Genomic DNA, 12,398 nt, shown 5'->3' with positions numbered 1-12,398 from the left:
GTGTGTGTGTGTGTGTGTATATATATGCACACACACACAGAGAGAGAGAGAGAGAGAGAGAGAGATTATACACTGAACTTGCGTATAAGAGGATGTATTTTACAGGATTTAATATATTAAGCTCAGTTTGCTTTTTGCAGCTATGCAAAATTTCACTAAAAAATTCACTAAAATAAAAGATTTCTAGCTCTCATGACAAGTATTTTAAAAAAGACGTTAACAGTAAATTTGAAAAAAATTCCCAGCAATTAAGAGCATATATAACACACCCAAGGTGCTCCTAAATTCATTTTCTACCATTTCTAAACAGAAATCTGAAGCAAAGGAAAAGACCATGCAAATGTCATCCATGGGTAAAACTACAACATACTTTTGTGATCATGCTCTCTGCAACATTTTAACAACTGTTTCCAATTAGTTTTAACAGTTTTCCAGGCTTCAAATGGTCTAGAATTTTAAAGAAATGCTTGGGGGGGGTAACTAAGGAGAAATAATGCAGAATAGCAAGAGTAATTATCATCTCTCTGGCCAATTATATGCGAGAGAAAACATTTACTATCAATCCTGTTCTAGCACCTCAGAGCCAACTCGTAGTTAATTAGAAGACTATAGGACAGTTGGATATATGGAACACTTAATCAGTCTGAATATTTAGTACAAACATAACCTTAAAAACAAAGGATAGGGCTGAATCAGAGACAGAAATAACTAGCAATTTTTTATTTTAACCTTGTCCTTGGCTGCCAAATAATATCTCAAGATGGAAGATTCTGTGCTGTAAATGAAGCACCCCACTCAGCCTTCTTTCACGCTATGTATGACTACAAGGCACAATACAATAGTATGAGGGAAGCTTTATTTCCCTTTGAAATTAGTTACTATGGTAACAATTCTGTCACTGGCAATGAGAGAACACTGCTTATCTCAGTGTTTCTAGCATACACTGGCAGAGAACCATGGCTTCAGCAAAAAAAATAAAAGTCAGTTATGTACACCAAGTATGAAAGTCTATCGTACTGAAAATAGCAGGAAGAGGTTACCTGCCACTAATAAAAACCTCTCTGTTGCCAGTGGACAACTGTGTTTCCACTCCGCTGCAACAATCTTGTTTTACAAATCATATGACAAATACAGAGCAAGTCAACACATTACTATGAATTAAGCAGCAGTCAGGGGTGTCTGCTGACATGGACCCTGTATGTGGGCCAAGTGCAAACTTGGGGTGTGCATACAATCACAGGTAAAAACCATGATGAACCACTGTGATTCTCAAGAAGAGCTGCACAAAGAAGAGTGTGTTTTCCTTAAGTAGAAGCATTGGGCTCAGTCCAGTTAATCCTACAAGCACAAGTTCCCTCTCAGTCCCTATTCTGCAGCAACTATCATCTTTATAGTTTCCCAAATAATCAATTTGTGTCATCTATGCCCCTCAACCTGCCACAACTAGAATCAGATACCTAATTCGAATCTCATTTTCAGATTCTGATTTCAAGGGCAAGCACTGACCAGTTTGCCAATGTGGCAAACTATAGTTACAATAAATAGAAAACAGAAAGAAAAGCATCACGCTAGAGGGGAAAAGCATGCCTGCTGTTCCTTTCGTTTCTTCCCCTATGGGTTGGAGGATTGTTTCAATTGAGCCCTAGTGTGAAAGCATCCAGAAGAGTCAGTGACATGGGTGTGAAGTTTCAATGAAGTCTATCAACATCGTATGATAATTCAAAAGAACTACACATTAGTTACGTAAATATGACAAAGGGTTCTATCAGTTCTTAAAATTATTATGCAGTGTTCTTCCCTCCTTCCATGCTATGCTAAATATTTTTCTTTGTATAGATTAGGAAAACTTAAATATTTCATTCAAGGAGTTTTGCACGTGTAAAGTTCTTTTGGATTTAAAAGTACAATCTACAATCCATTAGCAGTTTTAACCTGCAAAATATTTCCATCTCAATCTGTACAAAATATTGGATGTGGCAATATAGCTTACCGGACATTTTCAGGTCTTAATTTATCCAATACCATTTCTATTAAATCAGGCCTAAATTCTTCAAGTAAATATTCTGCAGCAAGAACTTCTTCTATAGGATAGTACTACAATAAAAATGTGATATTTTTAGTTTAAACCGAAGACATTATGCATAATACTAAAGTGATAAAATATAGTTACAAAGATAGTTGGCTATCACTCTAAGTAACACTTGGAGTAGACTCAGTGAAATCAATAGATCTTCTCAGAGTTATGACTAATGTTTGATGTCACCCATAGTACAGAAAGAATCACTGTCATTTAGGTACACAGCTAATAAAAAAAAGCTACCTGTACTAAATTGTTGATATTATAAGGGATAAAAAGAAGCAAATGCTGACCTCTGGAGGATGTTTTCAAAGTGAATGGAAGCAACATAAACATGTTCATGTAGCAGTATCTAAAAAACCCCCTACTTTCAGAAATTCTAACAGAAAGCTATCTTCTCTCTCTCCCCCCCCCCCCCCCAGCAAAAAGCAAAGAATTCAGTACTTATGAATTCATTCTGGAAATAAAAAAGAGTGTAGAAGCAAAGATGTCTCCAAGGTTGTTTTGCAAACTGGAACCTTTGGTGAGTCTGCCTTCGATCTAAGTCACCAAGGCTCTTTAGATGTGAAGACACTAAAACCTAACAGGTCTACAGATAAATAAGACAATACCATACGTTTAGGACCAGGCCCTAAGAATGCCTGGTACAGGAAAGATCATTTAACCAGTAAGCATGCTTGTGCATTGTAAAAGTCATACTGATTAATCAATATACAGATAATCAGTTCAGTTATGCTTGGAAGGAAACAGTGCAAATTATTCAGCTATATCCAGCACCAGTCAGGGTCCCAGTCCACACTTGGTAACTAGTCTTTCCATGGAGTTATTAAGTGAGGAGACAATTAGCTGTCACTACCACTTTATAGTGTAATTGTGTGCCATATCAACATCTTTTGGCCTGCAATACTCATCTTGGACAAAGTAATTTATCACTATACATGCATAATTTTTTTGTGCTTTACCCCAACCTAATGACATTGATGCCCAACTTTTGACACATTTCAGAAATGTTGAGAAATATTTCAGCATTAAATTCAGTCCAATTTCGTAACTTACGTGAAGAATCCCTGCAACTTTTGATGTATAACCCCGGGGTCTTTCCTTATCTTTAAACCTGAAGGCTACAGCATTTAAATCCTAAAACAAGAAATAAAATTAAGTTATTCTGCAATGCCACTCTTCATATTGTAAACGATGGGTAAGAATGGTATTTTTAAACGATAATGGGAAATGAAGCTTGGACATAAATTTTATTTGTTTTCTGAAGTTAGCAATCAATTGAATAAATGCACTAATGAATGCAGGCAAACATAAGAGAATAAGTGAAAACCGCTTTAAGTTATTACAAAGCATTTAGGGCAAAGTAAACAATGTATGTAATAAACTGCATTCAAAAGCATTAGAAACTAATTGATTGCATTCAAGAACATTAGGAACTTAACTAAGCAGATTTAAAGAAAATGGAAGTTATAATAATTTTAATCTTCTATAAGATGAATTTATGTTTATAAAGTTATGGATTATTAAATATAGCATCATTTTAGGTAGGTCATGTGTTTGTTCATAAGTTCATAAATTAATTTTAAAAACAAGAAAATTTAACAGATGCAATCGATTTCTAATTAAGGTATCTAAAATAAGAGAAGATCCGGTGTGAATCTCTAAAACTACTTGAAAGAAAACCTCAAATATGTTGCAATTATCATACCTTACATTCTTGGAAAACCCACTCTTGAGGTCCTTCTGTACGTAGTTTTTGTATATACTGAAACATGTGCAAGATAATATCCTCCACGTGTACTTTCAAGAAAAAGATAAAATATTGCATGCATAAGCAATTTCTCAGGGAAACACAAGGTGAACATTTTTAGTTTTCTTAGGGCCAAGACTAGACATGACACAAGAGATCTGCAATTAGAATCTCCTGTGTGCATGTACAAGGCTTTTAAAAAACGAATCAGCAGCCCCATGCATGCACTCTGAAGACGGGGATGTTTGAAACCCTTTTCTCCGATGCCCTTCCCCCATCTATTTGCTCCAGTGGGTGAGCCATTTAGGGCTGCTATTCTATCCCCACTTAACTGAGAGTAAGCCCCATTGAATTCAGCAGGACTTACTGCTGAACAGATATGGTTGGGACTGCATTGCCGACCATCAATCTTCCAGTTCAGCCCTTATACTTAAAACTAGCAGCTCAGTCTGACAGAGGCTAAACTAATACAAAGTTGTACAAACCGAATGTATGCAGTATTCACACATCTATTTGACTAATGTAAAAGCATATAGAGTATCAAGCAAACAACATGACATGATACCTTTAGATATACAAATAATTTCCAGAGAGATAAACTTGCTGATCAGTTATGATCATAACAGAGGCCCAATTTGCACGTAACACAAAACCAAACCATGGCTCATTGTGAGCAACCAAAGATAGAAGATTGTGGCCACTTTGCTCCTCCTCTGATCCTGCTGCTGATATGCTGCTGTGACCTTAGCATTATGTCCAAACATAATGGCTGAGCTTTATGTCTGAATCCAGGTTCATGTTTTATTTCCCCTGCACAAATTACGAGTGGCAAAACCATAGAACAAACCTTGCCCCCAGCTCATGGCTTGTTTTGAGCAAAATAAATCATAAGCCCAGGATCAGATGTAATGCTAAGGCAAACCATGTAGTAGGAGTAGCACTAGAGGAAAAGAAAACAGCCACTATCTTATCTCTGAGAACCCACATTTGCTTCCTTGTGGCAAGCCATAATTTGGCTTAGTTTTATATACAATTAGGAATCCTCCAACTAGCTTCCTGATAATTTCAACAGAATTAGATGGGCTAAGAACTTTCCTCATATTTGGGCGAACACTAGCAGTATTCAGATGCAGGAAAACAATTTTCAAATCTGTAGAATTAAGAATGAGCACATAGATCATTTGTTCAACCCTCTAAAAAAACCCACCTACAATCTTAAAATTACAAATGTTTGGCAGTGAGGTTGTTCTTATCTCTACATTTTTGCATGTGATGGGGAAGTTAGTTTGAAGCCAATTCATTTGTCCCTGACCTAGCTATTATAGTATGGATTTCCATCAGATTATTTCTCACTCTGGGAGATGTAAAAAAAGTCTACTTAGAGTAGCCCACTTAGATCAACAGAATAAAAGAAGGGATCCACTTACAAAGTCCTTCTTCTGTGAGGTCAACATTTATGATGAAAAACATGAAACCTCTAGCACCTTCTTTTTGTCCTCCAACCAGGGTATTTACCCAGCCTGTGAAATAGAATATATTTAAAACTCACACACAATAGTTTATTTTTTCTTAGTTATGTTGTTCATGTACACAAACAAAATTAGAAGGTACAGTGGTACCTCAGGTTAAGAACTTAACTCGTTTCGGAGGTCCGTTCTTAACCTGAAATCATTCTTAACCTAAGGTACCACTTTAGCTAATGGGACCTCCCGCTGCCGCCATGCTGCCACCGTGCGATTTCTGTTCACATCCTGAAGCAAAGTTCTTAACCTGAGGTACTATTTCTGGGTTAGCGGAGTCTGTAACCTGAAGCATATGTAACCCGAGGTACCACTGTATATGTCTTTGGTTAACATCTATGAAATTAAATAAATACTATGAAAGAACCAAATGACAGAAAGACATAGCATGCAGACAAAATCTAAGTGCATTGGGGGCAATCCTTTGTAAAGATCTTCTGCAATGAGCAGTTTAGAATTCAGCAGATTCCCAATGCAGCTAGGCTATGTCAGTCCAAGTCCCCATCCCCAGCTCAGTTGGCAATATGCCTGTGCCCCCTTGCCACTCCTGGTGGAGCTGGAGTTGAAGCTGGTGCAGGCCCCCAAACGGGGCATTTTGAGAGCAAGGGGGACATATGCTACACATTGGTAAACATGTCCTGAGCATCACAAACAGTCATCCTGTTGATGGAATACTGGCGAGAGGGGATATACTGCATACAAATGAGATCCCTTATAATCTTTCATATAAGAAGTACTGAGCCATTGATAGGAAAAAACAAAAAAAGCATCAGTAATATAATGCGGGATTGTTTGAAATATTACAACTGCAACTTGGATTTTGTTTACTTCACTCCTACTTTTCAGGGGCTGAGCTGTAGGGAAGCAATTGCCCCAAGGTTTCAATGTCAACTCACTGCACACCTTACCTTTAGCTTTGAGTTCTGATAGAAGACTTCCTGGACCTTCATGACCAATAAGATGGCCAAGATAATGGCCAGGGTTTGATTTATAGTACTTCTGAAGATCTGGTATTGGAAACGTGACGTAAAGATTTCTAATGTCTTTGATAGGTACCACTTGGTAAAGTTGCTGTGAAACAAACAAAAAAGCAAAATAAATCAGATTTAAACTGAACCCAGTATTTTGCCTTTACAAGGCTACTTTTCTTCTCAAATCCACCACCCACAGTTCATTACACATATGCCCATTTCATGCTTAGGCCATAACATAAAATTAATATTGCTCAACTGCATTTTCTAGCAGAACAATTAGTGAAGTTTCAGGAAGGGACCGATTACACCTACACCCACACCTTTTCCAGCCAACATACATTTGTCTTGCTGTACAAGTAATTCTGATGTGCCATGACGTTACTCAACTTATCACAGTAGTTTTCTGGTCTTGCTTAAAAACACAACATAAAACTTATTTTAAAAGAAGTCACAATGCAATAAACCCACCCTGAGATGTTCTTCCTGGAAAGGATGTTCAGGGAATTCTGGTAATGGAACGTTTTTGTTCTCTACTTCAGAGAATAGCTTCACTACCAAACTTGTTAGCTCATCTAAAGATTCTGTATGCATATATTTGGGAGGAAAAGAAAGTTACACATGGTCAAAAGTTTCACAGATGTTATCCTTGATTGCTCCTTTTAGAGAAAGCCTTGATAAGCACAGTCTTAAGAAAAGTCAGTATCTAAAATCTGAATGCATTTTACACATTCTTCAATATAAAAATTCTGTGCCCAGAATAAAACCTGTCTATGTACTGTTGATGCAGCACAATGTATTATGTGTACAGTAAGTATCTTCCTAAGGAATTAAAACTATGGAGTCTAGACTGGGAGGCAGAAAGCAGTGAGACTAAGAAAGATACGGAGATTGGAGCATGCTAGGAAATGCATGTCACTGAAGCCTGCCCTCCATGTTCTGAGTTCTGGAACATCACTGCATGTTTATATTTTAAGATTCATCTATAAGAAAATACTAGGGCTAGAAACATATACATTATATAAAAACAGACATTTTCAGAATGACAAATTATGCAGCAGACACACAATCTTTTTCTTCTACTACAAATCTGCAGAGTACATACATCCCTTCCTATAATTTTTTTTTAAGTCATCCTACAAATTAATAAGTGTAGATATTAGAAATGCTACAGATTTAAGGTAGACCTGTGGTTTAGGATTTGGAGAGTGGTTGCATTCTTTACACACCCACACCCACACAGAGTTAAGTTCCAGTGCTAATCCATTGTAAATTGATTATATATTAAAAGTAGCTCCCAAAAAGTTTGGCATTCTTACCTCGTCCTAGAACACAAACAGCCATTAAATTTGATGAATAATAAGTGGAGTGAAACTTCAATAACTCTTGTCTTACATCTATTCCTTCTTGGTTTGGTCTAGTTTCCAAAGTGAATTTGCTTCCTACAGTACATAAATAAAAAGGATGTGTTACAATAAGAGCCATGACTGGGTAAATGTGCTCAGTTCTGTAAAAACTGTTAATCCCTGCAATCACAAGAGGCGATACTGCACATATCCCTCAAACAGATTACAGCATCTGGATTGTTTTATATTACTACTACATTTATACTCTTCATTTCCTCCAATGAGCTCAGGTGGCATATAGTACATGGTTCTCCGCACCCCCTCACTTTATTCTCATAACAACAAATGATGGGCATTGTGCATGCAGATCCTATTTATATTTCTATCACATGATGGTACTTCTATCGAGTGCAAGATGTTTATCGGATTTCCTGCTTTCATGATTTCAGCAAGACCATTTGTGGCTCAGCTTGAATAGCTTGGAGTTAGGAGAATTGAAATCTAGAATTGTGTTCTCAAGGGATTGCTTCTACAAATCCTTCACTTATCTCTTTTCCTAAGACTTCCCAATCCATCTCTCTGTGACATTGTAGGGAAATCTTGAACTACTGCATATCCTGATATTTCACCATTATCATTTCAAGTCTTCCTGTTTTGATGTTATCTGCTGCTCATATGTCAACTCCTACTTGTAGATTAAATTGTATATTTTACCCTCTAAAATAATCTCCAAAACACCTCCACTCTTATCTTTATCTCATCCTTATTCCTTAGTTTCACAGTCATGGTTACTAATGCTATATATTCTATCAATCTGTTTTGCCAAATTTCCATCGTGGGCATCTCCTCTTCTTTCCGTTTTTTCGCATATACTGTTCTAGCTGCAGCGGTTGTGTACAGAAAAATACTGAGTGCCTTTTTTGGAATTGGAATATCATCACCTATTATCCCTAATAGAAAGGCCCCTGGCCTTTTGAGAAACGCGAGTTTTAGAATCTTATTTAATTCTGTGTGGATCATTTCCCAATACTCTCCAGCATATTTACATGACCACCACATATGGATCAGGGTTCCCTCCATCTCGTGGCACCTCCAGAATAAATTAGACCCTTTTTTATACATTTTCACTAATTTGCTGGGTTTTGCTTAATAAGATAACAGGCAAATCCTATTCTGATATTCATAATATAAAGGTTGTGTACAGCAGAAATACAGGTATGTTAATCATACAATTAGTGTTGTGCCTAACAACAAATGCAGTGTATATCCTCATAGTTCATGGACATGTTCAGGCCAGCGTCAGATATAGTGTTATTGAGTCAACAAAGCATGGTTTGTTGGAGTAGAAATGAGCAGTTAGCTCAAGCGCTTCCTCCTCCCACCCTTGGCCTTAGATAAGACTTTCGGGATAATTAAAATAGTTTCCCTACGATACCTGACTTAGGAAACTGTGGTTTAAGTCAGGGTGGATGTCACTCACTTGACATCAGGTGGCAACTTCAAATGGGCTGCCTGCCAGTGTCTATCTCCCAGTTCTTATTAATCAATAATAATTTTCTAAATTACTTCACTTTTTCTGGCAGTGAAAAAGGAAAATCAAGACTAGAGTTTCTAATTTCCAGTAAGCTGACTCTAACATTGCTGCTATGCAAAATAAAGCTAAAACACAGCATTCTGGGTTGATGAAATGTAGTTATGAAAACAAGCTTAATGCAAGAAATCATAAAATAAGTGAGGTGAAGATAATGTTCTAAAAATAATGAGAACAGGGATTTAAAGAATGATCAGCTCAATTCACAAATAGTAGTAATGAATATAGACAAGCACGAATAAGAAAAACCATTCAAGATACATAAACAAATGGTCTTATTCAATTTATGATGAATGCACAGTAGTTCAGGTCTCCGTACACTTTTATTGTGAATTGCCACCCTTACAGAATAATTCAACATTGCACTTTCCTGATTGCTTGCCAGACAGAATGATCCCCCCTTTCTTCCCCTCCCCATGCCCTGTTATCCTGACCCTCCAGAGCAGATTTGGGGGTTGTGGAGGGGGAGGAAAGCCCTGTTGTACTAATTGGAGTCCTTGCACTGGCTTCCGCTAGCACACTAGGTTAGTGGAATCTGACTCAACATCTGCACTTCACATGGCAGAGTATCTGGTGCTGCTATACCTCTTTAAGCTTCTGTTTTCTTTTTTTATTATTTTAAAGACTGCAACTACATTTGAAAATAAGAGTTTTTGAAATCATGTTTAAGACAAAAAGTGACCATTATCAGAAAGGGATCTTGCTACCACCATTTTAAACCTAATACGTTCACCAAAGGTAATACCGCTGTAATAAACGGACGGAATAAAACCTTAGGAGTGAGCTTGCATGCTGCTCTCACTTAACCAGACTTAAACCCTCTGCTATCACAGATTCAAAGCACATTTCAATCAGAAGGGTGGATGATCTATGCTGAAAAAGAGACAAGGGAAGTGAAACACACTGATTCATCTGAACTTTACTGTGGCATCAACCACAATATCTTTCTGGAAAATTTCTCAGGAATTGCTTTGTTTTCTCGTTTAAGAAGCAGTGCCGAGAGAGGTTTCTTCCACCAGTACAGCTATATAATACTTTTTCCACACTTATAAAGAAATATTTCTTCTAGTGTGGCAGCACTCACACTTTGAAACTCTCTACCTAAGTACTCTTTTATGATCTGCTTAAAACATTTTTGTTTACGCAAGCCCATCCATGTAGATGTTGACATGCTTTAATCGCTCTTCAGTCTACTGTTAATTTTAATTATCTTTTAAATGCTTTTAATTACAGTATTTATTCTTAAATTGCTTTTTATTGGTAATTTTAATACTTCTTGTAAACCACTTATAAGCTTTGTAATTATCAACTGGATATAAATTCTGTTAAATAAATGTGACACATTCTCAGTTGCTTTTAAAGGTGAATCAAATGCAGTAAACCACCATGTGTAAAGGCTACATCATCAAATAATTTCCATACAACATGTTTTTATTTTAACACATTCTTAAAAAAAAAACAAAAAACAGATTTTCCATCATACAATTTAAGAGAAAAAGAGAAAAAAATACATAACAGAAAAGAAACATTAAATCATTATACATTAAATCATTATACAATATCCAAAAAAGAAAAAGAACAAAAACAAAATAAAATGAACCCACCACCCTGTTTAACTTCCCTCCACCACTACTCGTCTTCTCTAGAATCCATTTTACCCTTATCATTGCATTCTGGTTGTTTTTATTTTCTCTATATACATACATATGTCACTGATAATTTATTGTTTTGATGCATTTACATTCTTAGTCTAAGCATATTAGCATGTCTTTTTTGGAGCAGTATTTTGCCATATGGTCATCAAAGCATTGCCATTCATTTTTCAGTTTTTGATTTGACTGCTGTCGTATGGATGCTGTTAGTTTAGCCAATTTTAAATATTCATTTAATTTGAGAATCCATTCCTCCTTGGTAGGTAATTCTTTAGCTTTCCATTTAGGTGCTATTACTATTCTAGCTGCGGTGGTTGCATATAAGAAAATTCTTTTTTTCAATTTCAGTATTTCTTTCCCTAATAGGCCCAGTAGGTAAGCCTCTGGTTTTTTCATTAGTGGGATTTTAAGCATTTTTTTTCAACTCCTCATGTATTTCTCCCCAGAAGTACTTAATTGGGGTGCAGCTCTGACTTTAATCTTCTCATATGCAAGGTAGGCGTGCTATCCATACCTGTTGTTAAAGCCCTCCAGGTCTAATAAATCTGCTTTTTCCAAAGTGATCCAATCTTCCAGCCATACAAGGCATTCTGCTTCATAATATATTTTTTCCAATATAAAATAATGCCTTGGAGCCTCACAGCACTGCACAGTTTAAAGGGACTCCCCAATCGAAAGCAGATCATGTGCAAATGTAATGGAAGATTAAATACCTGTTCCAAATTTACTGAAGGGGTGATTGGGATTTCCAGTAGCCTTTTCCAGCTGAAATAGTCTCCAAGCATCATTCATTAAATTCTTCTCATGCTCAGAATCAACAGCATTCACTTCTCTGTCTTTGCAGCTTTCATCAAACAGAGGGCACAAGAAAAACTGAGCAAACCTGCAAGAAAAAAAGTCAGATTTCCCAAATCAATGTTTTGACAATTACATTGTTGATAGTTTAACATATGAAATTCATGTTCAGTGTGGAGAAGCACACAATTTATTATCAGTTCAGGATAGGATTTGCCCACAATTTAATTAAAACTTTTGTTCACCTGGAGCCACTCTGTTGCTAAGTAGTCTCATCATATGTTCTAATCTAGTGCAGTTTACTATAATGACCTTTTTAGCAGACAGGACACAATCTATGAGCAAGATACCATCAGCTGCCTTTTTGCTACCTCAGATCTGCTTCTTCTTGCTGTTGTCTTATGAACTAGCCACTGAAAGTTTCCTTAGCAGAGGCCTGCTGTGTGTCTATGAAAATAGAGCTTTGGGACCTGCTCTACACAGATGTACTGAGGACCCTTCCAAAATCACCAAAGCGAACGTTACTATGCCTCTCCTTGGCCCTCAACATGAACCAAATCACTTTTTTTAAAAAAAAGTAAAAGGACAAAGACCATGACATGAGTGAGGGCTGTGCAATCTGTTAATTACTTTGTCTTTGAAAAAAAATCATGCTAAATTACCTGGGAGTAAGCCCCACCAAATTCAACTTACTTC

At 36.7% G+C, this 12,398-nt stretch overlaps 1 protein-coding gene across 7 annotated transcripts in view; it reads right to left on the bottom strand.

Annotated features, from left to right (window-relative positions):
- Window positions 1–12,398, bottom strand: part of IDE (insulin degrading enzyme) — a 55,476-nt gene that overhangs the window by 27,111 nt on the left and 15,967 nt on the right. For all 7 annotated transcript variants that reach the window (XM_079978593.1, XM_079978595.1, XM_079978596.1 and 4 more), the window contains exons 4-11: window positions 11,621–11,790; window positions 7,638–7,760; window positions 6,790–6,902; window positions 6,256–6,418; window positions 5,255–5,347; window positions 3,786–3,877; window positions 3,134–3,214; window positions 1,991–2,094 (exon numbers count right to left, since the gene is read on the bottom strand). In XM_079978593.1, the coding sequence (XP_079834719.1) occupies window positions 1,991–2,094; window positions 3,134–3,214; window positions 3,786–3,877; window positions 5,255–5,347; window positions 6,256–6,418; window positions 6,790–6,902; window positions 7,638–7,760; window positions 11,621–11,790 (939 nt within the window). The remainder of the gene's footprint in view (window positions 1–1,990; window positions 2,095–3,133; window positions 3,215–3,785; window positions 3,878–5,254; window positions 5,348–6,255; window positions 6,419–6,789; window positions 6,903–7,637; window positions 7,761–11,620; window positions 11,791–12,398) is intronic.

The sequence above is a fragment of the Podarcis cretensis genome (assembly GCF_951804945.1).
Source record: "Podarcis cretensis genome assembly, chromosome: 5".
Lineage (NCBI taxonomy): Eukaryota > Metazoa > Chordata > Lepidosauria > Squamata > Lacertidae > Podarcis > Podarcis cretensis.
This window is presented reverse-complemented; position numbering and strand designations above follow the sequence as displayed.